General features: G+C 44.6%; 1 protein-coding gene across 7 annotated transcripts in view; it reads left to right on the top strand.

Annotated features, from left to right (window-relative positions):
• Positions 1 to 27,070, top strand: part of SORCS1 (sortilin related VPS10 domain containing receptor 1) — a 513,368-nt gene that overhangs the window by 478,155 nt on the left and 8,143 nt on the right. For all 7 annotated transcript variants that reach the window (XM_046027660.1, XM_046027661.1, XM_046027664.1 and 4 more), the window contains 3 exons: positions 1,438 to 1,550; positions 4,139 to 4,270; positions 13,380 to 13,479. In XM_046027660.1, the coding sequence (XP_045883616.1) occupies positions 1,438 to 1,550; positions 4,139 to 4,270; positions 13,380 to 13,479 (345 nt within the window). The remainder of the gene's footprint in view (positions 1 to 1,437; positions 1,551 to 4,138; positions 4,271 to 13,379; positions 13,480 to 27,070) is intronic.

Raw genomic sequence — 27,070 nt, 5'->3', positions numbered from 1 at the left:
ACCATCCCACAGGACCAGGAATATGGTCTTCTTGTCCTTGCTGACATTATGTCTCCGTGTGGGAGACAGGCAGTAAAAACAAAATAATTTAAGTGCAAGAAGTGCAAAGACGACAGATAGGGTCATATGATGAAAGGTGCCTGAGGTAGCAGAAGGGAGGGTAACTCAGGTTGCTAGTGGCAGAATTTCTCCTGGGAGAAACTGATGGATGATGAGAAGGGGCCAACCATGCCGTATCTGGGGGAGTGGGAGTGTGCTCATGTGGGAAGGAGCACGGCAACACAGAGAGGTCCTGGAGCACAGAGGAGCATGGAGATAGGCAGCAGAAAAAGTCTGTCCTGGCTTATGTGGGATGATGAAGGCCATGGTTAAGAAGTTGATTTTTTTTTTTTTTTCCTAAAAGCCACTAACAGGTTTTAGGGTGGTGACATGACCTGACTTGTCGTGGACTGAGTTCCCCATTGCTGGGCTCCGAAACCCATCACTGTCTTGGGCCAAGGCCATGCCTCCCAGGTGCTGACCGCAGCTACTGGCCGAGTGTGACAGACATATTAAAGCAGACTCATTCCTGGCATGCAGACAACTCCTCTTTTGCTCATGTGGCTCAAGGACTCCCTGACAGTCCTGCTGGACCTTCCTCACACTGCAAGGCAGCCACCGAGCCTTCCTCCCCCTCTCCCGCAAGTGTCATGGATGTGTCTGGGGGCTACAGTGCACCCCCTCCTCAGCCTCCCCATCTTCTCCTCCTAATACCCTTGCTTTTGCAATCTCATCCTACTCTTGGAAGGACCGAGACGAACTCAGGGACTACAGAGACAATTAACAAATTCTTGGAGTTAAGGAGTTTAAAATTCCATGAAGTAAAACTTCCATACAAACGAAACATAGCAATGGAATGACTATAGGGATAATTATAACCATGGAATCATGGTTATAATAATCATACAATCATAATGATATTAGGAGTGTGTGCCAGACACAGTAGGGCCATGAAAAAGAACACTGAACCGTGGTGGAGGCAAGTATGCCTTCGGTAAGTGCTCAAACGAGAGCTTGAACACTGCGTGCATGGCCAAGAGAAAGGGTATGCGTCCTGTGGGAGGGACAGAGTGTGCAGAGACCCAGGGTCACACGCCTAAGGGGCGGGCACCCAGGTACTCCGGGCTTCTAGTGTCCTCAATTGCTCAGTCTAGCACCGGGACCAGCCAACAGAGGCCGCAGAGTGAGGCATGGGCCAGACCTGGAGCTCTGGTTTAGTAAATGAGGGCTGGGGGAGATAGCAGATTCTGAATGGACTAGCAGATTTGCCTTCTAGAAGCCGCTCTTTGGTGACGATGGAGGAAAAGGGCCCTTTATTAAGGCTTCGCATAAAATATCTAACATGCTTTTGAGGAAACTAGTGGACTCTGAGTCATTACCCAACTGTTGTATCCCCAGAGGAATTCCGATCCCTTCGCCTGTCCTTCTCTCCGAACCTGGATGACTACAACCCGGATATCCCTGAGTGGAGGAGGGACATCAGCCGAGTCATCAAAAAATCCCTGGTGGAAGTGAGTGCAGACGGTTCCTTCTCTTCCGGGGCCCGTTCCCTCTCTGTCCTCCACGAGCTGCCCCTTGAGGGGCCCATGGACCAAGAACTGCTAGGAAAGAGCCGGAGCCCCAGGGAGGTCCGGCAGGCGCCCTGCCATCTGCGTCGCTGATCCCGGCATGGGCAGACCCAGCCTAGGTGCTCCTGGTGGGGGGATGAAAGTGGGGACAAAGACACGGTCCTTGCGCCTTATGAAACTTCTCTTCTGCTTAGAGCAAAACACATGGGAATTTGTGACCATCCTCTTCATACGGCAGGGTTCATGCTCAGGTCACTAGCAAGTGCATAGTCAGCCCCAGGGTCCCAGACTGAAGGGACACGGCGAGAATACCCTTAGTGAGAGTCAGCCCACGACGGTCAGTCATCTCTCTCTGCCCCTGTTCTTTCAAAGGCATGTCTCCCCCGCCACAGCCCCGAGAGGAAGGCTTTATTGTCCTCATCCTGTGGGCAAAGCTGCTGAGGTTCAGAGAGGTTAAATAACTTGTTTAGGTCTCGCAGCTGGTAAGTGATGAAGGCAGTGAAGTGAAGTGAAGGTTCTGAGTCCAGGGTCTGGGCTTGTGCTATGAAACCCGGCCCCCTGTGGTTTCCGGGAGAACAGCGAGGCGGTGAGTTTTATCCCTATCTGAGTAAGCACGTCGCCCCCTGCAAGCAGACACTTTCATGAGTGAGGCCAGAAGTGGAATAAATGCTCGTGGAGCTGCTCAGATTTATGGTGCAAACCCAGAAAATCAGAAATGAGCTCTCTCTCCAGGGCATCTTCTTAGCCTAACAGGAAAATCAGCGTAGGGTGTTTCATACATTGTTCCCTGGACCCAGCACTGGATGCCTTGTGACACAAAGTGCTGGTGGGATAAAGGCATTCCGGGAAAGCCTGCTCAGAAAACAGATCTCATCTCCAGCCTGTTGGCAAAGGGCTGGCCTTCTCCATACTCATGCCGTGGTCTCTGTTGACAGTAATTTCACGCTTATGGTGTTCCCCAAACTCTGCTCAGTGCTTTGCATTTTTTAGCACATTTAATCACAAAAGAAGTAGCTTATGATGTAGCTGCTATAATCATTCCCATTTTACAGATGAGGAAACCGAACATGGAGACTTCAGGGGTTCTGGCCGTGGCCACAGTTAAGAGTCAAACTCTGGAGTCAGTTTGCCCTCGTGGTTTCCTAACCTCTCCATTCTACGGCCATCCTTTGCTTTCTCACATGGAGAAGCAGGGATACGTGGAACAGTGGGGTGGAGAAAGGCTGTGCCTAAATGCCACCTGGCCTTTGTCTTCCTGACTCAGCATCCACATACTCCGTGTGGCCAAACGTCATGGCCACCAGGGGGCGCATCGACTAACCCGCAGGCGCCTCGGGAATCGCTCCCTCTGCCCTTGGAGCTGTTGGTCCCTAGTGTAACTACTGGTTTCTCTCCTCTGCTGTTCAAGAGAGATGACTTCCACCCCTCCATGAGCCCACAGCCCCTTTTCTTCTACCTGTAGCGTTCTAGAGATCCATGTAGCTGCCCGATGCCCTCAGGCGACTTATGCCCTCAGGCATTAGCTCAGCAGTGACCAGTCTTCCAGGCTGAGCTCTCTTCGCATTCCTAATCTAGGGATCACATCCCCTGGGCTTCTACCTTTCCACCAGCTGTCCAGAAGCCTAGAAATTACTGTGAATCAGTATTTCCAGGCTGCTGCGTAGCATAATCAGCTGGACGCAGAATAGACCATTTGGCTCAGCATCTCTCAGGACAGGCTGTGCTGGGACGGAGGGGTCGATCCCTTCCATTTGCAAAGGCTCCTTGTTCACCGCATCTCAGGAGGCACCCAGCCCTCCTAGCCTCCCACCCTGTCTTTGAGATGAGCAGTGCACTTGGCTACTTCCTTAAGCCCTGAGGTACCGTACTGTCCAGCAGACTCCAATAAACCCTCCCAGAAGTACAACCTGGGGTCAGTTTATTTGCCATTTCCTTCCTTTTTCCTGGGTAACAGAGAGGGGTATAAAAGCAGTTACCTTTACCTCATCAAATGGGGTTTTTCCGTTCACATTTCACTGTGAAATGTGTAATCAGACACCGTTCGAGCAGCATTCTTGGACCTGATGAGGACGATTCAGACATAATCTCTGAGTTTAAAATTGAGGAGGACTGTAGAACAGGACGTTAACTGTCACCAGGGCTGCTGTGTGCTAAGTGTCCGGCGACGGGAGGCAGTAGAGCACTGCAGAGGGAGGGCGTCGTGGTCAGAGCCAAGCTGCAAGCTCTGCGTCCCCACGCGCTCCCTAGATGGCCTTGAGCCACTGTTGACCCTTCCTGCCTCTGCCATCTGTTTGGCAGAAGGGGAGGCAGCACCCACTTCCCTCAGGGAGAGAGCACTGTCTTAGCCCCCGGGAGTGCCATCGTCACAGGCTCCAGCCACCTTGCTCCATGCCGTGTCCCTTTCCAGGAGGCTGTGTCCTGCCTGCCTGCTTGCCTTCCCCACCCTGCTGCCCTGCTACCCGCCGACCACTCTGTGCATCCTCCCCGCCTCTTCTGTGGGACTTACGTGAGCTTCTGTCTCTCTCTCTCAGGCCACAGGCATCCCAGCCCAGCACATCCTGGTGGCGGTGCTCCCTGGCTTGCCCACCGCCGCGGAGCTCTTTGTCTTGCCCTATCAGGACCCGACTGGAGAAAACAAGCAGTCGGCTGAGGACCTGGAGCAGGTGAGTCCCCCGGGTGACATTCAGCTTCCACAGGACTCTGAACCACACCCCCGCTTGTACCTGACCCCCCAGCACGGTGCTCTGGGGGGTCCAGGCTTGAGGGTGAGGGCGCTGGCCATTTGTGGTTCTCTGTTCGCACCCAGAATCTGCTGATTGGAACTACGGCCTCGCAGTCAGGCCGGTGCAAGCGTGATTATTGGAGGCGGTGGCTCACCTCCTCAGAAGGTGTCTCCGTGCTGTAGGTTAGAGCGCTGACAGGGAGTTAGACACGTCGGTGGGAAAACAGGCCGAGATAGTAAGTGGGGGAAGAAAGCAAGTGGCTGATAATACTTGGAAGTCAAACCCATTTATTCCTTTTCTGACTTGGATCAAAAAACTGTCATGAGAGTCAAACGACATGCGATGCATGACACTGTTTTTAAAAGGTGTGACTTTTATACACACCCTGAACCCTCTGTATCGCCACCAGGCCAAGAGGACCCGCTCTGTGTTTATAATAAACGAAGTAATCTTGGTTCCAGAACACCTCCGCTGGCTGTGCGGGGTCCGTCTTTTCTTCATGTCCACTGCCTTCTGGAATAGCTGACTCCGTGTGTGTGTGTGTGTGTGTGTGTGTGTGTGTGTGTGTGTCCTGCCTCCTTCGATCTCTTCCCCCTGCCTTTGAACTTCAAAGGAGTCTTCAGTCTGCGTAGTGAGGTTGATTATTACCTTGTTCTTCTACTTTCTCTTCTTCCTCTTCCCCTCTCCCTTCTTCATCATCCGTTCAGTTAGAATCATCAGTCTTGGTCTGGTTACCCTGCTAGAAACTACATGAATTTGGTTTCTCAGTGCTTTCTGGCAGGAAGATTAAAAAAATAGGATTCTCTTCTCAGACTCTGAATAAATATTGGCTTTCTCCCCTCCAGTATGTGGAGCTTTTCAGTTTGTTTAGAATAAGCCCATAATCTAGTCGCATGATCTCTCGTCTTTGAAGATGGCTTGAGAACCTCCTATGACAGGCTTATTAGCAACAACCCCCAATTACAGCCTGGCTCACTTCCTAGCACACACCCTCCTTTCAATGGCGCTTTCTCACTTGGCAGAAGGCTCACCTCGGTAATTTTCTCCATGCACAAGTAACGAAGGGCAAAGGTATCCTGGAAAGCCTGCTGAACCCCATCTCCTAGCGAACTGCTGTTGAAGAGCCCGCGGCAGGTGGTCCGTCGGATTTGCACCTGACCCCACTCAGCCCGGGCACTCGGCTTCCCGCTATTTTCTACAAATTATTATCTGCACCTGCAACTTTGTGGGAGAACGAAATGGATTGCTTCTTATCCCCGCCCTGCTGCGCACCTGTGGGGGAGGTAGATGAGTACCTAAAGGCCTGAGGTCTGAGCACATGCAGTTGTTCCTCCTCTGGAAATCGCGTCGAGCTTCCATGAAACTCAGGTTATAACCCTTTCACGTACGGAAGAGTGTCCAGACTTAGAGCCAGCTGATTTCCGAGGCATCCCATCCTCTGGGCATCTCTGTTTCTCACACTTACAATTGTTTTTTTTTTTGTTTGTTTGTTTGTTTTTTTGTTTTGGTTTGGTTTGGTTTTTCTCTTTTTCTAAAAGATGTTTTCTTGAGAAATCTAGGAAGAAGAGGGATATGTTCTGTAAAGTTTCTTTTGCTTGTGTAGGAACGGACCTTGTTTGGACTCTCTTCTCTGGAGATCTTGTTCCCCTTCATTGTCTCTCTCATCTGACTACCTGCCTCCAAAAAACGCTGAGAATGGTGGACTGTCTCAGGCTGCCTGGTGTCACTGATGAACCACTGAGTCAGAGGTTTGAAGGCTGTGTGACTTAGCACTTGGCACACGTTATAGGGAGACCAGTCTTTTTATTAGAGAGAGCACAGGGGAGTGGGGCACCTGGGGGGCTCACTCAGTTAAGGGTCTGATTTCAGCTCAGGTCATGATCTTGGAGCAGGGCACCTGCTTCTCCTTGTCCCTTTGCCCCTCCCCCGGCTCATGCCCCCCGCCCCCCAATAAATAAAATCTTAAAAAAAAAAAACAGAGAAGTGGAGAAATTAAAAAAACAAACAGACAAGTTTTTAGTTTTAGCTCTGATATCCATTGTATCTATTATTTATAGACAAAGTAATTTAGGACTAGAAGGGTCACATAAACCAGCCAAAGTGACACAATCTATAATGCCCGTTTCATAAAGTGTTTGAGAGAACATTCAAGACATGACATGCAACATACTTGACTCCTAGTAAATGGTCAGTAAGTGATAAATACATTCTGGATACATTTGTAGCCATCTCGAGATAGGAAGAGGATATATGGAAATGCAATATGGGAGTTTAAACTTGTGAAAGAGACTATTTGGTACAGTGAAGGGCACATATTGGAAGCAAGAGCTGGCGAGAGTAAGAGGATGATGACCGCATGAGATTATACAAAATAGAGAAGAGAACAAGGACAGTAAGAAATGGGAGGAATGCACATGAGGGACGGCACAGGAGTGGGGGAGCCCCATCTGAGTGTTTGTGTGCACTTGCAACACGAAGGAGAGCGAGCTACCAGGCCAGCATCATACGTCTATTGAAGGAAGTTGCACCAGCCTTACCTAGGACTCTAACCAGACAAATGCCAAACCAGGCACAGAAGAAATGAGTGTCTTTGTTGGAGCGGATATTCTTACCCTGATTTAAAATGTGCAGTAATGAAATCAACATATAAAACTGAGCCACGGGTTGAGATGCTGAGAAGTGGGCTGCCATTGGAAACCTGTGGTTTTCAACCTCCAAGGGTTCTTTGACCTTCTCTCTGACTCAGACTCTTCCAAGGGAGGGAATTCAGGCCCCAGCATGAAGAAGTGACTTGCCCGAAGTGACACAGCTCTCCAAGAGAATGAGATGCTACTTGGGTTTCGGCAAGGAGCTCAAGCCTGTGGCCCCCGACTCTGTGCACCGCCCCCTCCCCCCCACCGCAGACGTGGATCAGAAGCTGCTTTGCTTCCATGGGTCCCAAACGACCAAGGCTGTTGCACCAGGAAATGAATGAGAAATGTTTTGTTTTGAGTTTTTGTATCTTTTTTTTTTCTTCTTTTAATTTCTGATGCAACTGAGAGGGAGCCGGTTCAAACCAGTTTAAGCAAAAACAGTGAAGCTGGGAGCTTATTTTATGGAGAGGTCCAAGGATACAGTTCAAGCATGAATTCATTCAGTGAATTCAGAGCCACTCAAAAATGCCACCAAATACTCCCCTCACTCCCCCTTTCTCCATCTCTTTTCTTTGTTTCCCCATGGGGAGCCTGTTTAAGAATGAAGCCAGCAGGCAGGAGGCAAAGATGGCCTCAGGTGGCCCTGCTTCTGTTCAGCTGGCCTGTCAGCCACATCTGAAAAGCAGTGCCTCTCTCTCCCAAGAGCACCACAAGAACTCCTGTGAACAGTTCTCGCTGGCCCGGCCTGGGAGAAGTGAGCATCTCTTACCTCCTCCCTGTGGTCAGAGGGACAGAGTGCTGGCTCCAACCACTAAGATGTTTTATGGGCCGCCCGAATTAGGGATTCAGGAAGCCTCTCCAGAATCAAGTGGACAGAGAATGGAGAAGGACATGATTCCCCACAGAAAAAAAGGGGCGGGGGGAGAGAAGTAACACCAGGCTGACAAAAGCAGCTGATTCCCTTTGTAAGAAATTCCACAGAAACTTCAAAGGAATGCAGAGCAGAACCAAACAGCAGGAGGAGATGCTTCCTCCAAATCCCAGCTGGAACTTGGGAGGGGCTGACCTTGTCCCTGTCTTGATGCTCAGGCTCCTTTCTTGTGAGCATACCACGCACAACCCCCAGTGCGGGGGTAAGAAGTGGGACCCCCCCTCCCCCTCCAGATGGGCCCGGAAACCTGCTAGGGGGAGACCCTGGCCAAGGCTCTTGGCTCTCCTCCCTTAGCCTTCCTAGGGGAGCTGCCATGCTGGCTCAGATCAAGCTATCTTGTCTGTGAAATAAATTGAAAATTCCTCACAGTGAGAAGTACTTGACCCTGTTATCAGGCTAACGTGGGCAGGGTTAATCAAGTGACCTCTGTCTGGGAGGGTTCCACCAGTCTTTACTTCAGATCCCTGGGGAGCGAGAAAAGGCTCACTTGCCCTTAGCTGGCCTCATCAGGGATAGCACATCCCGCTGCCCCAGCTGCTCAGGTATGGAGCAACGGTCCCCCGCCCCCGCCTGTCCTCCCTAGCTTCTCTCTGAGTCCTCAGAGGGGAACAGATTTGTATCTGGCTGTCCCGGAGGGAGGAAAGACCATCATGTTCTATCGAGATTGTTTGTGACACTGTGCTGGAGAGATAGGCAGCCTACATGTTGTCTTGCAGAATCCTTAAAGGGCATGAAACATTTAAAAAGAAACAAGAAGATTGTGGAAAAAATGTCAACCAACAACACTGAATTTCCTCCTTGGCTGTTTCTGTTACCATATACCTTTGATCCGTGGAAAATCCAAAATCCAGAGAAAGGAAAGGTGCCTTGGAACATGGACAGTCTATTGGCAGCATTTTAAGGAATTCGTTTAAATGGCAGCATTTAAAGATTCATTGTGAACTGTAATTGATGATCTCAGACTATTACCCATATGATCTACCCTGTCCAGATTTTTTAACATGGGGAGTTTGATTATAGAAATACCCTGGAGTTCACAAGGAAGATCATTAAAGCAGGAAACTATAATTGGAAGGTGAGCAGATAAAAGTTGGACTGGAAGGAATATGGCCAAGGGAGACAAATTTAGAGCTGGTGATGGGGAATACCGGGAAGGAAATATGTACAACCCAGGTGTTTCTTCATTATATCACCCAGGAAACTTCTCAGGCACTTTCAACAAGATGGTTCTCTGGTGCTAACAATGGAACGAATTGGGTAAGCTGGTGTTAGGTAGAATTAGTGTTTGGTTCCTTTGCCAGCCTCATGATTTTATCCAAAAATTATGTTGTATGAATTGGGAAAGCTCCTCCTTTGTTGAATCCAAAAGGAAGATTCTTCAACTGCCGTTTCAAAGGACCTTAATATAATAGGATCAGGAGTGACCAGGTGGGTCAGCTCCAAGGTCATTACAGGCAAGTATCTCTGAACATGGCACCAGAATGCTATTTACGTTCAGTAGGGTTTGCATTCCTCCTGCCAGCTTCAGAGATAAATGTTAGCATTCTGGCCTTGTGCAACTTTATCATTGAGAAGTCTGCCAAAGACCAGTTCGCATCTATAGTTTCAACTTGTACCACCTGTTTGGCTTATATGTTTTGTAAATTTACCTACTGCTCTGTTCTTAAACTTACCGGTTTTCATGTTTCAATATTTGATGTGTTTCATTCTTATACCCTGAGAGAGTGTTTTCTCCTATTGGTTACATTAAACATTGATTCAGCATTAAATTTGCTTTTTGTGTGGCAGCCATCACTGCTGTTGACTATTTCCAGCTCATTTCCTTCTGGATACATGGTAGGCGGGTACCCGTGTGCCTCTTCTGTGGGCAGAACCATGTGACTAATTGTGGCCAATGAGTTGGGAGCAGAAGTGATTTGTTTCCTTGCAAGGGGAAGTATTCAAATGCCGGTTATAGACCCTGGAGGGTTCCTTTTCCCTCCCGTCGTGCTGTGGACAGAAACGTTTGAGGGCATAGCTCCACCAGCCTGTATCCCTGTGTGATCATAATGAACACAGCACCACCGTCCACCTGCAGTGGGTATGAAGTGTGACGCAGAAATAGACCTTCACTGTTGGAAACCCTTGAGATTTTAACCCTGTTACCCCAGCCTAACCTAGCCTGTTCTGATGTCCGTACTTACATTTTATATTTTGTGAAGAAGATACAGAAGAGAACTGGTGTTTTCCCTGTAGCAGCTCCCTCCCACTATGCCGTGCTGATGGTAGCTTTCCGAGTGTTTTTATTGCGTCCCAACTGTGTTTTTACCTGGTACTTCAAGGGAAGTGTGGGTTGCCCTGGAGTCCCAAGCAGAGTCCACCAATGGGCAGGTACCAAGGCTAGTATGTCATTTCTTTGGTCGTGATTATTTAGAAAGAGAATAGAAAATGGACTACGTAGGAGAGCAGCAGGAGAGGGATAACAGCACAAAGGCTACGTGCAGCTTGCTAAGACAACACACTTTCCCGGGCCAGAGAAAGAAAAATAAATATATTGAACTGGCTTCAACAAGTTCGGTGTCCCAGGAGTCACACATTATCCCACTTAGTCTCTACCATGCAAGGTTCTGTTCTTCCCATGTAGGCTACAGTCACCTGCCCTTCAGATTCCAGTTTATGCCACCCTTTCACAGCCAAAGTCTCTCCCAACAGTACAGACTGTATTGACTGCTGAGCAGAATGCGGCAGTCCAGGGGAGAGGGCTGGCAATTGCCTGTTGGCGCAGCTCGTACTGGGCAGCTGTCCTGGGACTGGGGTGATGAGTGTGCCTCAAAGACGAATAAGAGATGGCAGCATAATTTATGAAATGCTGCAGTGGTGTTTTTTTTTTCTTTAATTTCTGAAACCTACTTAGCCAGCCCTCTTCCCACATATCTCTTGCTCTCTCCTTTTGTCAGCTGGTTCAAGGAAAATGTTTTTAACAAAATGCCCCAGCATTAGGAATCAAACAAAACTGAAGTCTGGTGTCAACTTCAAATATTAACTGGGTAAACTTAAGTGGGTCCTGTAAGCTCCATGGTCCTTTCCATGGAGACACCAGCACTAACACCTAAGACGTTCTCTGTTAGAAAAATACTGAGACATAGGCAGCTTTGCCAATATAAACTGTTCAGTGCAGATATGTATATGGTCTATATACTTGAGTATATTTTATGTATAAAATATATAACAACTCATGATCTGATGGAAAATACAAAATAAACAATTCTTCAAATGGCTTGAAAAACATTTAAAGTTGTAAAAGTCTGTCAACAATTTTGTACTCATTTATTTGAATTACATGGTTCTAATTGAGATTATTCTTATATGCGATGTACATTTCATTTAATTTTGTTTCTGTGCGTAATTTCTTCCCCATAGATACGTGTTCTTTACTGCGTGTCTTTTCATGCAAGTTAAATACATGAAACATACTTTCTGCTACCAGATTATCTTGGTATAGCCTGCTTAGTTTTGTACATGATACAGATAAATCCAATGAAGCAATGTCATAAACCAAAACAAATCCTGGAATTATTTTCACAAAGAATTCTCCCAGAGATTATAAATTAGAAATATGTTGTTCTGATGAACGCTTTCTTCTGGTTTAGTTATTTGTACCTCTCACTTGAGGAAAAAGCATCGTCAGGAATAGGAAGTAAATATCACATCAACTGGTTGAAAGAAGTCTTTCTCTTGTGAATACATATTTCCCTCTTGGCCACATGATGGACTCTGCAAAGCAGTGCAGTTCATAAATTACTTCTGAGAAGTCTTCCCCATTTGAGTTAAAATATTCCTATGCAAATATAAATATAGATATATACACATATATATGCATATGTATGTAAATGTATACATTTCACACACACACACATGCACACACACGCGCACACACACACACACACACACACACATTCCTGGGTGTGTGTCTGTTTCATTAGCAAAAACCTTGCTGAGTGACCTCTACCAAAAGTCCTGCCAGATTCCAATAAATTTACTTACCAAGTAAATTATAAGGTAGAATACAAGCCTATATATTGCAACACTTTAGAGATCACACAGGGAAAGCATTCTGCACAGTCTGTGTTAGAAATCTATTCCTGTAAACCTGGAGCATTCCAGAAGATTCCCAGGGACCAGGAAAAAGAGTAATATAGAGCCTACTATAAAGGAGAAAGTTGTTTTCACTGTAAGTGTATCACAACCTTGTTTTTCTGCGTGGTTTGCCAAGTGAAAGCATTTGAGATGCTGAGTTTACACTGGATCCCAGGTGCTTGACCGTGGGTCACCAACAGTCGTCCCAAGTTCCTGTGGTTAAGCAAAGAAGTTCATCTGCAGGGCAGCTCAGTTCCATTACCCATCGGGGGTCTGCCAGGGATTCTGCTTCAAAACAAAGCCATCAGGCCCTGCTTAATTGATAAAAGGGTCATTCGAAGGTGTCATTTTGGCTACTCAGTAGGCTGAGTGAAACTTGACACATTTTTATAGAAAAAAAAAAAAGATTGCTAAAAAGCATCTAATTAGACCTAAATAGCACATTAAGTAAAATATTAAATTGATGATTAGAATATTAAAAATAAAGTAAGATAAAAATAATAGGAGTGTGGTTTTCCCTGAAGTTGTTTGCAATTTCAATTTCAATTGCTTTTCAGAAATTGTTCAGAAGGATAAGAAAATGGGGCTGGATTTTCTACTTTAAACAAATGAACAGAACAGAGTTTTACCTTTTCTGTCAAACCTACCTTTATGCTGTTACTACCCAAATACGGTTCTTTGCCCTTTGTTGAGGTTCACTATTTCAAGGCCCAGAATCCCATAAGTCTGCCCAGTATATGGGCATCGGCCTGGGGAGTAGGTTAGCTAATGTCCATAAGCAGGAAACAAGGATTGGCCAATGCATCACTTAGATTGTGCCTACAGTTTGTTCCAACTGTATAATTTATTATTTTAGTGGAACTATATTTACCATTCAGTAAATATTCATAAAGTGTCTATTCTATGAAAAACCACACAGTACAGTCAGGGGAAGGCAAAGGAAGCACAGAGAGGAATGGGATGGAGTCCACTGTGAAGAAGTATTTAAATGCATACAACCCTCACCAGAATGTATAAATTGTACATAATTACTTCTTTTAAGTCTTTGTGTATAATAAATACTCTTTCCAAAAAAACTGGGGGTGAGTTTTCTAGGATAACACAGGACAGTTTTTTAAGAGCAGAAATGTTTGTATTTACTAATAGTTTGTCCAGTTTTGTAGCAACTAGGATGTAAACCCGGGTCATGCTTTAAAAATCACTGTGTGTGCATATTCCAGAATAAAATCTCAAAATCACACAAGACTCATTTCTAGAATTCACAGGTATAACATTAGGCTGCCTTTGTAACTGCAGGAAATATTTCTCAACACAGTTGTTTATTGAAAGGCACTTTTGGAGGCACTCACTGTAACCCTTCTTCTTTCAGATATCAGAACTGCTGATCCACAAGCTCAACCAGAACTCGGTGCACTTTGAGCTGAAGCCTGGGGTCCAAATCCTTGTCCACGCAGCCCACTTAACAGCAGGTCAGTTCCCAGGTCCCTGGCTTCTCACAGGTGCCTCTCACAAAGAGGGATCCCAGTCTGCTTTTTCAGCACAGAGGAAATGATGTCACTGCTAATGAGAAATAAGGACACCAGTCTTTGGAGGTTCCCTTCCTTAAGGTTATTGCCCTCATGGGGACCCGTAAGACAGCAGCATAGGGAGACTTTCCTACTCAGTCACTGGCCAAAACTGTCAGGGAATCACCTAAATACTTGCTCCTTATCAACAGGAGTCTCAAAAATAAAGTTAAACTTATAATAACTTTTTTCCCCAATCTTTCGGCAAAACCTTATTTTCAGTTATTTACGTTATAAAGAGTTTTCTTTCTTTAAGTAGTGAGTAGAGATAACTGGGACTTAAGCACTGCACAGGGCCATAACCAAGATAAACCCTGAGTGGGTCATGCATGATCTTAGGATCATTAAGCTTCTGTCTCTTCACCTGGTAAAGGTTGGTGGGGCAGGGGTGGAAGGGAGGAGGGTGGATCCTCCTATTAAGGCTGCATAGAAATCTCAGTGATAATTCTAAGTGTATAGAATTAGATAGTGTTGTGTTACATTAATACTAAATTAACAGTATTTATTGAGTACTTATCCAGAGTATATAGTTCTGGTGCTGCATGGAATACAAAGGCTAACAGGGAGTGGTCTTTATCCTCAAAAAACATATAATCTGATTGCAGTGTGGTGTCGTTTGGTGGTAACAGTCGTGGTAGTGTGGGGGGCAGGAAATGGGCAATGGTGGGATATCTCAATGAGTACAATGAATAAATGCTTATATGGAGAGGGGATATAGTTCAGCACTTAGATTTTGCCATTCTGCAGCCAGATCATTGCTTTCAGTCTTAGTTCCCTCACTTGCACTATAGACCTTGAGAAGAGACCTAACTTCCCGAAGGCTTCAAAATGCCACCAACTCCTACGTCTATGAGATTGTGCAAGGGTGAAATTAATTCAGTCACTGCAGTTAGAGTAGTGCCTGGCACAAGTAAACTACTGTTTTCCTTCTATTTTTTTATTATTAACAATCAAAATTGTATAGGAAATTTAAAGACTGGAGATTCTGGGGGTGTGCCTAGGTGTAGACGAAGGCCAAGTAGGTTGGCTGCTGGCCTCTTTTCTGTTTGGATCATCTCTCTCTCTCTCTCTCTCTTTCTTTTTTCATTTATTAGGGTTTCTTGAAATACTTTGTTTAGAGAAAATCCCACTGCCTTAAATCCAAAAATAAATATTTAAAAGTCACTGTTGTGAGCACAGGATGGAAGAGGAGCACGGAAGTATGCCAGGCTGCACTTTGTACTTAATTTGGTGGGCTCTGGGAAGCCATCAGGATGTTTGAATGGTGGTGAGACTGACTTAGAGTGTCCCTTGAGGAAGGTGACTCTTAAGAGCTGGGAGGATTGAGGAAGGATGATCTTGTATTCTCCAGCCTGCCATCCTAATTCATCCGTTGAACAGGCATTTGGAGTGCCTCCCCACTCTGAGCCAAGTGATGTTCTCAGCATAGGATAGGGTCTGTGCCTTCATGAAGCTTCCATCACTGGGGAAGGCTACTCGGGGAACAAATTAATAAACACTACTTTCTGAGTTGTACCGCTGGTGAAAATGCCATGAAGAGAAGGAGAAAGTGTGAGAGCATAGAGAACAATTATGCAAGACCTATGAGAGCAACCTTTAAGCCTAAGGCATGAAAGAAAGCTGCCAAGTTATCTCAGGGCATTTGATGATCTAGGTTAGCTGTTTCCTACCAAATGGTTGACCTTTAGTCTTTGGTGGACATTGGTGACACATGGCAATTACACAAGGCTGGTTGTACTGGAAAACAAAGTTCAAAAGCATCAGCTGTAGTCATCCTGATAACCAAGCCACTGACAAATTTTTCAAATGAGTGGCAAGTAACAACTTGGAATTGTTTTAAATAGATTTGCTGATTAATCTAATTAGACAGCCCAGCCTGTTTAGGTGGCAGACTGAACCTTATCAGCCTCTCCTACAATAGCTAGAGCTACTTATTCCCTTTCATTTCAGAGGTTAAAAACATCTGAGCCTGATGTTCCATACTGAATTCTGGATTTGAAGGGATGTGGCCAACTATCCCATCCTTTGTAGTCAAAATTTGCTTTACCGCTAGGTAGCTCCTAAGTGAACACTATCTTGAGGCAACATATTTTGCTATGGATTAGATTAATTTATTAGAAAAAACTCCCTTACTGTTTACCAAGGGCCTTTATTGGACAGGGAGCCATCGTAGGTTAAATTAAATAGAGAACTAACCTTACTTGTCCAGCTCTGAAGGCGACTGCATTTCATACCTTTGCTTCCTCCCATACTTACCTTCTATTATTTTATGTGCCTGATTTTTATTTAACCATTTTTCACATCACACTCCAGAAATGGTTCAGAATATCTTGCTGCATTTGGAACCTTATTTCACTGTTACTTAAGGAAGCTTTCCTATAGAGGCAACTGGTAGAGCTGGGATCAGACTAAAAAAAATAGGTATCAAAAAAGTGGTAATTAACTAAAACTGGTTTAGCCAGGGCTTGGCCAGGGAAACAGATACAGGAAAGGCAAGTAAAGGCATCTGTGTGGGATTCATAGTTCCCCATGGGAAGGAAAGTCCATTCCTGGTAACCACGAATGGTTAATTCCACCAAAATAAGTTCCAGATGGCAAGGTTGGGAAGATCTGGAAAACTTCTCCAATTAATGTTCACAGTTCATTCCATCACGGGGAACCTAGGGAACAGGACTCAGATCTCCGGGAAGAAGAGGGTGGCCAAAGGAAGGTATGTTAACTGGGAACTCATGTAAACACGCTGATATTTGACAACTTCCCACCATGGAGATCCGTATGATGAAAGATTATCAAGAGACTAAAATTAAAAAATAATTTGAGGCAAAACCCCAGTGACTACGCAGTTGGGAGAAAGTGAGAAGTCTTTTGACTTCCAACTATTGTGGGTTGTTCAGGGTTCTTCTCTGTCAGATTGGATAGTACTTTATGGCAGGATAATTCCAAACCTTGATCAGCTGGTATTATTGATCATGATACTGATCAATATCACTGATCGACATCACTGATCACTATCATGACTGGCTCATATAGTACCTATGGACTTATATGTGAATAATCAGCTCCAGTTTGAAGAGAAAAGGGAGAGGACATCAAGGGCTGAGAGAATAATGAATGGGAAACTTGGTCTGTGTTGAATGTTGCCATGTTCTTTACAAGAGCGGTAGAGTTGGTCCTACCCACAGGTGCAGCGTCGCTCTCAGCCTGACTGTCACTACAGAAGACAAGGCTTATGTGAAGATGGGTCTCTTTGGTGCCTCTGGTGAAGAAGGGAAGCATGTGAGGGATCTGGTTCCCTGGGAGTGCCCCTAAGTTGGCCCTAGCCATCAGGAGAGTCCCTAAGTCAGCCCCGGCCATGTGATTGTTGTAAACTATTTGAACAGAGTAGTAGATTGTGTCTACCAAGACACTGGTGGGAATTCTCTCACACTTAGAAAACATGGCACACTGGGTGGGAGGGAGATCAGTGGATTGAGACACTTGCCACACTTTCTTTGATTAAGTTAAAATCAGCACACTGCTGTTTGGCTAGGAAGAGAAGATGAAGATACATGGGAAAAGAGGAAATAGTGAGGAAGAGTATTTGATGCTGAACTTCTACCTCATTCCTTTTCCCTTCTTTTCATCTCTCCTACAGGCAGGAGGACATAAAAATTTAAAAAAAAAAAAAAAAAAGGAAAAAGGACCACTGTTTGCAACATTTCATGTCTCATAAGCAGGATTGCTAATACCTTCCCAGGGACCATTACAGCTGCTGCTGCATCCCATTAATTGGCCAGCAGATGTTCGGCAGCCTTCTTTTAAAAATGTTTGAGCCAGAGTGTGTTGCTAGTGAGAGTCAGTGCATAGCTTGTTTTGTCTCCAAGGAAGAAGAGCTGTCTCCTTTCAGGAATTTACTGGCCTTGTTTTGTTTTTCAAATTCAGTTCCCTGTTGGCTTTTGTGGGAGCACTAGGTAAGCACTTCTAGGTCCGGATGACCTTAGAGACTGGATGTAGGCTGTTCGCCCATGTTCTACCTGGGAATTCGTTAGCTTTGGTATCTACATTCATCTCCACTTGGACGTCATTAGAGACTGGATGTGGGCTGTTTGCCCCATGTTCTACCTGGGAATTCCTCAGCTTTGGTGTCTACACTGATCTCCACTCGGAACCAGTCCTTGTTTTGTTCTTAGTGATTCCATGTTTCTCCCTTTCTCTTCAGTTCCTCCTGAGAGCTCAGCCACTCAGCAAAGATGTTTCTGAAATTCTCTTTGTGGAAAAAAGGGATTTGAAATTACATGTGAATAGAGTGAGAATGAGAAGCCCTTAAGGAGAAGTTGAGGGAGGGCTGTGACCTGCATAGCTCTTTTTGGCTTTGGGAACCTGAAAGCATCCGTGTTTAGCAGACAAAGGCCATGATGTTACACAGCCCAGAGAGTGCGGAAAAGAAGTAGAAATCGATCAAGCCAGGCCGTAGACTAGAAATGCTGGTGTTCTGACTGAAGTGTACCTTTCCTCGTGCTGTTCCCAAATGAAATACCCTTCCCCCATTCGCCACCTCTCTCCATGTCTTGTCTCTTTGTATTTTAAGGGTCAGCTCAGTGCCAGCATTTGCATGGTGTCTTTGTGGAGACTTTACTAGAAAAGAAGTACTTTTAGGGGTGCCTGGGTGGCTCAGTGGGTGAAAACCTCTGCCTTCAGCTCAGGTCATGATCTCGGGGTCCTGGGATTGAGCCCCGCATCAGGCTCTCTGCTCCGCGGGGAGCCTGCTTCCTTCTCTCTCTCTGCCAGTCTCTCTGCCTAGTTGTGATTTCTCTCTGTCAAATAAATAAAATATAAAAAAAAAAAGAAAAAGAAAACCAAAAAAAAGAAAAAACGTACTTTTACTAGTTTTACTTTTATTATCATCTATCCCTTCTCTGAACCCACAGGGATTTTTAAAACCTGTATTTGTCTGATGATGATGATGGTAACCATTGTACCTAGTAGAGAACCACACATATCAGGTGCTTCAGTAACTGTGGCTTTTATAAGTCATTAGGGGTGTGGTCAGATATATTCAAAATCCCATTCCCTCAGTTAACCTTCAGGTTCAGTTTATTCAATTGTGAACCTGCTCCATGACATGCTGCTTCTTACAACAACTGGTGAGGGGAGATGTGCCTTCATGTACCCAACAGGCATCTGAGGAAAATGTATCTCATGTTTCTCTTACGTCAGGAATCCCTTCAGGAAGTAGTGTAGTTGTTTATATGCACATTGTGGGGAATGAGTAGGTTGAAGAAAAATTAGAGTTCTATGTCTCGGGATGAGAGAACCTAGAGACAGAGTGAGAAGGAGAGCTATTCCTAAAGGACACTGTGGCAAGTCTATGTTTCAGCCTTTATCTCCTTGCCTTGGTCACTGGTGGGAGTGTTTCCCCACATCAAAGAACAGCTTCACTAATGGCCAAGCTCAGGGTCAACACCTTCGATTGTGCTCTCCCGACCTTATCAAACCAGACCTTTTTCACATCTTTTGTGTCATCTCCCTGGAGCTCTCTCTCATCTCTGCCTTTACCCTGGCCTTCAATTTTTAAATTTATAATATTTTTGTTTATCTATACTCTTCCACATTTTAAGAGCTATGATGTCACCCTAGGGAGAGTTTTTCCAGTAAGAATCGCAGGAAGTCTTCAAATCTAATGCAGAACATTTGATCTCTGCAGGTACTTATGGAAAAACAAACCTTAGCTGTTAAGAAAATACCCTCGAAATGCCAATAGTTTTCTCATTGCCCCTAGTAACTTGGAATTTACTCAAGGGTGAGGTCCGTTTCCAGTTTATCATCTCTTCTTCACAGGCTTCTGTGCCTCACTTTGCAATTATGCCTCCAGAACTCTGGTTCATCTGGGGATGTGAGATGAGCTGGGACCTTCACTCACTCCACGCTGACCTGAGGCATGAAAATGATTTGCACAAAACCTTACTAATTCTAAATAAAGAGGAAAGAGAATATTCCATGCAGAAGGCTCAAGAAAGATGAGCCTTTCTGTTGAATCTGAATTCACCAAGGAAAGAGAAAATAGGCGTGCCACACTGAGGCTTTGAGGGGCTGTGTTGAGCAGAGGCAGAGCAAGGTGACATGTGATTTCTGTACAAAGTGATGCACAGTTTGACATGGTTTGGGGTGTCTAGATATATATCCTTAAATACTCTTAATTGGTGTATCTCTTGAAGGTGAAAGTATGAGCAGAGGAAAAAGAGAGGGATAGATAAATTCAGGAAGTCAAATCTGCCATTATTTGATACTCCATTCATATTATAAATGGTTACTCATCGTCCACACAGACTAGTGAGACAACTCTCATTAATGCATTCTTGAAATTACCAAGAATGTTGAATAGGGAAAAGGAAAGAAGGGGCAGATAGAAGGATTTTTTAAATAATAAGTTCGGGCAACAGTCAATAATCCTTTCTCTCTTTAACGGAGTATCAACGCAAATGCATTTTACAAGACCTTTTCAACCCAAGAGGGAAGAGATGATAATTTATCTGATAGCAATGGAGACCTAGAAGTAGGAGCCTCTTTTTTGGTTGCCACAGATTACTGGTTCCTGTTGGGTTTGACGTCATCAAGCTTAGGAGTGGAAAACCCCACCTGGAGGCTGGGAATAAGAGGTTGAAACTCAGGTGAGCCCAGGAGCAGACTACACATTCAACTCAGAGCTTTGATTTGCCACCTTTTAGCAGGTTCCTGGGTAGAAGGGATCTGCTGACAATGGATAGATCAAAGCCCTGATTGCTGGTACAAATCTCCCAAGCTACTTCACACCCTATACCTTTGGTGCTGTGAGGACCCATGGTCATGAGTAAATTAGGTGATTACATTTGAGAGTGGAAATAGAGGAAAGCAACTTAAAAATGTGTCAGTTCTTTCAAGATAGAAGAGATGAGCCTCTGCATGAGAATGAAAATTACTCAGCCAGCAAGCAAGGGGTAACACTGACATCTTATTTGAGAACACAACATCTAACCAGATTGATTCACACTAAATTACAAACAACAGGACTATGGGGTTGATTTGCATTTCCCAGGAGTGATTTATTGGACAAATAAACTGAAATTTAGCTGGTAGGGGCTGCTCCACAGAGGACCTATAAGAGCTAGAAGGACTGCAACTGATCCTTCCCTCAAAACAGGTATGGTTGGAAAGACTCCATGCAAGCTAGTGTAGACCATCCCAGCGATAAAGCAGCTGTTCTTTTTTTTTTTTTAATTTTATTTATTTATTTGACAGAGAGAGATTACAAGGAGGCAGAGAGGCAGACAGAATGGGAGGGAGAAACAGGCTCCCTCCTGAGCAGAGAGCCCAATGTGGGGTTCGATCCCAGAATCCTGAGACCATGACCTGACCCGAAGGCAGAGGCTTAACCCACTGAGCCACCCAAGTGCCCCAAAGCAGCTGTTCTTGACCTGACTCTACATCGCGATGATTTCAACAGCTTCACAAAAACAGAGATTTTTCATGTCTCCCTGCACACACCCCAAATCTGAATCCCAAGGAGTCATATCTGGAAATCTGCATTTTTCACAAGTTCCCCCAATGAGGCAGGTACAGTCAGACCTGTCCCCCAGGCTCACCAGCCTCTCTAGCAGAACACTGTACAGACACAACTCCATCTGCATAACATGGGGAGGTGCACGCACACATGTCTATCACCAGCAATAAATCCGATATACAGCTCAAGGCATCCACTAAAGGAAAGGCATGCATTAAAAAAAAGAAAGAAAGAAAGTCTGTGATATTAAGTGCAGGAAGAAATTAGCAATAAACATTAAAATCTAATTTTTCCACGTATCTGGAGCCAATCTAATTGGCAGAATGGGTAGATGAGAGTGGGAGGAAGGAGAAAAAAAAATAATGGACCATATCTCTGAATCTGAGATCTCCTCTATCCATAATCTAGATGGATGGCAAAGGCCAGCCAAGAGCTGTGGCCGTGAGGCGGTTGAAAAATGATTAAAGTGTGAACTAGAATCTTAGTGGCAGATGTAATTGAATAGCCACGAGTTTTATGAAAGTTGAACAAATTATATTATCTAGATGCTGTTAATGTGCTAGCGTGAGCAGAAAATGATCCGTCTGCATCTCCCTGTGGTTTTACATGTTTTGGAGAATAGGGTGCTCCACTGCCTTCGGCTTTCCAGTGGGGTCTCTGCTTTTCAGAGACTTGGATACGTATGATAAAAAATGTGAAAGGTTAATATTTCTCAAAGGAAGAGATTCAAATTCCAGGTTGTATTAAAAAAAAAAATGCACAGTAATCTCCCACCCTCTCCTGTCTAGCAGTCCCCTGATTTAAGCTGTTGGGTTTAGGAAAGCTGTCCTTTGTCAAGGGTTATGTGTGGGTTTTTAATAAAATTGTTATCTTGTGTGATCTTGGCCCTCTGTGGTTGCTGCTGACTGGTTCAATTTCTTTCTTTCTTTTTTGGTATAATAAAAAGATATCACGGATATATTAGAGACTTCAGTCTCTATTCAGTCTCTATATATTAGAGACTTCAGTCTCTATTCAGTCTCTGTATATTAGAGACTTCAGTTAAAGGGCTTCAGTTGCTACCCTTGGATATGTTACGAGTAAATGTGGGAGGGGATGAGGAACCAGAATTTCAGCCTAGGTCAGGATACATCATGAATTCTGCCTGACAGTTTCACATTGAGAAAGATCCTTTCCACTTGAAGGCAAAATTAGCATTAGTCGAGAAGCTTTAGAAAATACAGTATAATCTAAGCCACATCATTCTGCATGCAGATGCCACATTGTGGAGTTGTGCGGCTCTGAACTGTAAAGTGAAATAAATTGTTGCAATAGCATTTTTCATTTAGGGATGAAATTAGTACTAGGGAAATTCTTCTACAGCCAATAAATCCATCGTGTCCCTTTAGTCTCTGGTTGCCTTGTTATCTACACAGTTATCATTTATAAGTCTTTGTGAATATAGTCACCATGGTAGTATTTTTCCTTCTACCTTTTGCCCCAGATCAAAATATATATATTTATATATAATTATAAATATATTTATATATATATTTATATATAATTATAAATATATTTATATATAAATGTGTGTGTGTGTGTCTGTGTATTTTCCCTCTGCAAATGTTTCACATCGTGTGGCTCCATTGGCTTCTGACAATTACTAAGCCATTATGGTGTTACAGATGCCAAGATACATAAATATAACCCTTTTGGCAGTGCAGTTACGTGAATGTGATAGTTTCATAAATATACCAGGGTCCAGCACTGAGGTTGCTCTTTAGTTTTTTTTTTTTTTTAAGATTTTATTTATTTATTTATTTATTAAAGATTGTATTTATTTATTTGACAGACAGAGATGACAAGTAGTCAGAGAGGCAGGCAGAGAGAGAGGAGGCAGCAGGCTCCCCACGGATCAGAGAGCCCAATGTGGGGATCAATCCCAGGACCTAGGATCATGGCCTGAGCCGAAAGCAGAGGCTTTAACCCACTGAGCCACCCAGGTGCCCCAGTTGCTCTTTAGCTTTAATTCTTTCTTCATCATTTTTTTTTTTAAGATTTTTCTGGACCCATAAAAAAGTGTCAATATCTACATGATAACTGGCCTGAGTTGGCTCAGCTGAGGTGTTTCTAGAAACTCTTGGGTGGAAAATGGTCAAGGGGGAGTTATCAGATGAACCATTCAGAGAAAGGGTATAAACATGCATCATGTTGGAAATAGGTAGAAGTAATAAGTAGTTAGGATGCACCAGATACAGTTCCCCAAGGGGAAGGCAAGGCACATAGTCCATAGAAATTGGCAGGAAATAGAAGGCAAGAGAACACATGTGAAGGACAAAGAAGACACCAGAATCTAGAACAAGCTACCTTTTAAACACTAAGTGTCTTATATCTAGAGTGATGAGGACTGTTCTGGATTATATCTATAGTGTGTGCATAAACTTTAATAGCATTCCTTTTCATTAGTAAAGTGTTCTGGTTTAAGACAGAATAGTTAGGATTATCTTACTTATATCCTGCCTCTCTGCCAGTAAGGGTAGAGGTCCATAGCAAGAACTGAGTAATACAGAGCCCAAACATAAGAATTGCTAATTGGGGGTACCTGGGTGGCTCAGTGGGTTAGGGCCTCTGCCTTCAGCTCGGGTTGTGATCTCAGGGTCCTGGGATCGAGCCCCACATCAGGCTCTCTGCTCAGCCGGGAGTCTGCTTCCCTCTCTCTCTCTGCCTGCCTCTGCCTGCTTGTGATCTCACTCTCTGTCAAATAAATTAAAAAAAAAAAAGAATTGCTAATTGGGTGTTTAACCAATTGAAAGAGAAGAATTTTGAATAGAGAAGTATTAGTAAGCTATTGCTGTGTAACAAAGACCACCCAGAAATTTACTGGCTTAACAGTAAGTTGCTGTTGAGTCTGAGGATCAGTTGGATGGTCCTGGTTTTATCTGGGCTCATTGTGTGTCTGCCATCAGCTATGGATCATTGGGTAGGGGGTTCTACTGGTCTTAACCTTCTGGTGCCCCAGGTGTTTGGTGTCTTCCCAAAAGCCTTGATTAGGATAATTAAGTTCTTCTCCACGTGGTCTGTCATGCTTGATCAGGCTATTCTGCATGTGTTCACATGTAACAATGACAGGATTCCGAGAGAGAGCAAAAGTGCAGAGGCCTTGAAGCCCACAATTGGCGCACCCTCATTCCCATGTCATCCCATGGCCCCATGCTATTGTCGCCCTAGCTCAGATTCAAGGGATGGGGAAGCAGATTTCACCTCTTGGCGCAAAAAGCTTCAGACTTAGAATGTGAAAGGCTTGGGCATAGAGTGAGGTAGAGAATTGATCAAGCAATGCAGTCAATCTCCACAAGGCTGACCACGCTCTTAGGGGAGACTTGAATTGCTTTTAGGTAGTCTAGCAGGCTCTCCTGAAGTCATACCCAGATTAAGCTACTAGTAGTAATCAAAGGGTGTGTTCTTCTTTCAGAGAATATAAAGGTCAGACACACTCTAAGATAAGGTATTGGATGTTTTAGGAAGGGGAGTAGATGGGACCTAATATGCACTGCTCTCAAAATGGCACACATCACTGTGACATTTGTAGCTCGTTACATGTGCAGATTTCTGGGACTGAGTCTCAGAAATGTAATTCTTTTTTTTTTTTTCCTCAAGTGAAGCCTAGGAGACTGCATTTTCACACATTCTCCAGGTGCTTCTGATTCAGGTCGTCTGTAAACTTCTACTTTGAGAAACACTTGCCAAAGTAAGCAGGATTTCTTGTTGACTTTCAACCCTAGAAAACCAAAATGCATCTTTCTCCTCCTGTCTGTCAACTACCGTAATATGTTTGGTCTTTGAGGTACCCAGAGTTGTCATGGCTTGGCCAAGTGACCTAAAGTCCATGACTCGATGTTCTTGAAGACCTATCTTTAGTTTAAAACTAGTCTCAATGCTTCACTAGTCATCAGTGCCTCCCTGGAATTCTCACACTGTCCAGCCCTTAGGCCTGCAGGATCAGGGCGTTATCCTAGTGGGGTGTGGCAGTCCTCCAGACTCTCAGGACTCCTTTTGGATTTGAACCAACAGAAAGGCCTGTTGGCCAAGAAAGAGAGCTTTGTAAGTGAAAACCTTTTGTTTTTTCTGTTTTATTTCTTTCATTTTTTTAAGGTGTTATTTATTTATTTATTTATTTATTTATTTATTTATTTATTTGAGACAGAAAGAGAACAGCAGGGGGAGGGCCAGAGGGAGAGAAGCAGACTCCTGACTTAGCAGGGAGCCCAACTAGATCCCAGGTCCTAGAGATCATGACCTGAACCAAAGGCAGATGCTTAGTCATCCAGGCACCCCACTCTTTCTGTTTTCTAAATAAACTTTGTGCCATTCCCATATCATTTTAATTTCTGGAGAAGACATTACAGACCACATGGATTTTGTGATATTCAAGGCATGTAACTAAAGCCCAGTGTAGGGGCGCCTGGGAGGCTCAGTGGGTTAAAGCCTCTGCCTTCGGCTCAGGTCGAGATCCCACGATTTGGGATCAGGATCGAGCCCTGCATCGGGCTCTCTGCTCAGCGGGGAGCCTGTTTCCTCCTCTCTCTCTCTCTGCCTGCCTCTCTGCCTACTTGTGATCTCTGTCCGTCAAATAAATAAAAAAAAAAATACAATAAAATCTTTAAAGCCCAGTGTAGTTCTGCTTGGGAGGCAGGAGAGTAGAAAAGAAATTCACATTTGCAAAGTTGCTTCTGTAAGTTCCTTGACTGCACTAACTTCTGGATGAGAAATGTAGAACTGAATTAGAAATGTAGTTCGGGGTTTCAGAGTCCTAGTGCAGGTAGAAGGTCTCCAACAAAGTCTCTTTGCTCGAATAAGAATGAACACAAAGAGCCCAGTGTCACCAGCTGATGCTGCCATATTGTTGGCTTCACAACTTGGAAATAAACCAAACCAAGGGGCAAGGCGGCAACAAAGGGGAATGTGGTACTCAGGGTAAAAGCTTTTCCTCAAGCGTGTTGTGCAGGACCTTGATCTGCAAAGGGGCTGTGGTCATTTGATTTTAGGAAACACTATAATGAGTTAAATGAGTTTCTGTCCTGCAGGACTGTTACGAGCTTTTTTCTCTTCTTTTCTTAGATGTATTTATTTATTTTAGAGACAGGGAAAGAACAGTGGAAAAGGGAGAGAGAGAGAATCCCCAGCAGGCTCCACACCCAGTGCTGTTTTTATAATCAGCCTAGGTCCTCATGAATAGAACATAATAATTCAGCGCATGTCTGAGTCCTCCCAGGATTTCAGAAACAGTGTGTGCCAGCACCCAGACTTAGAAATGTGAAGTTAGATACCTGGGTGGCTTAGTCAGTGAGGTGTCCGACTCTTGATTTCAGCTCCAGGTCATGATTTCAGAGTTGGAAGGATCCTTCCCCACATCCAGCTCTGGGCTGGGCATAGAGACTGCCTAAGAGTCTCTCTCTCCACCCATCCCCCACTCCCTCTCTTAAAAAAAGAAAGAAATGTGGAGTCCCCTACAGTACTGACGTATCCCTGCTTTGCTCTGTGTGCATAATGGCAAATCAACCACTCAGCGTTTTCCTTCAGGCTTCAGCCTTGTTTAGGTAGAACTGGAGAGGGATTAATTTATGCTAATTCCACACCAGAAGCTAAAGCCCATTTATCACCCCTTTCCATTCCTCAGCAGAATACACCCAAACACACCTAATCGTGGGGCACACCAAGATAATGCAGCTGTGGTGTTTGCAGCAGTAATAGGCCCATTTACATTCAGGGGCAGGTCAGCAAGGGGCCCTGCGGAACCCATGGGGCAGTGCTGTCCTGTCTGACCCTGCTGCCGCCTGCCTGAGCCCTCAGAGACAAAGGATGCAGAGATGGGGGAGCAGACAGCCACGCTTTAGATCTCAGAACACAGAAGCTAATTTTTCCAAAATACTGTGCTAATTACATACCAGTGCTAATGCTTCTTGTGTACGAATGATGTTTTAAGTAGGAATGATTTAGAAT

The sequence above is a fragment of the Meles meles genome, chromosome 13, assembly GCF_922984935.1.
Source record: "Meles meles chromosome 13, mMelMel3.1 paternal haplotype, whole genome shotgun sequence".
In the NCBI taxonomy this organism is placed as follows: Eukaryota; Metazoa; Chordata; class Mammalia; order Carnivora; family Mustelidae; genus Meles; species Meles meles.
This window is presented reverse-complemented; position numbering and strand designations above follow the sequence as displayed.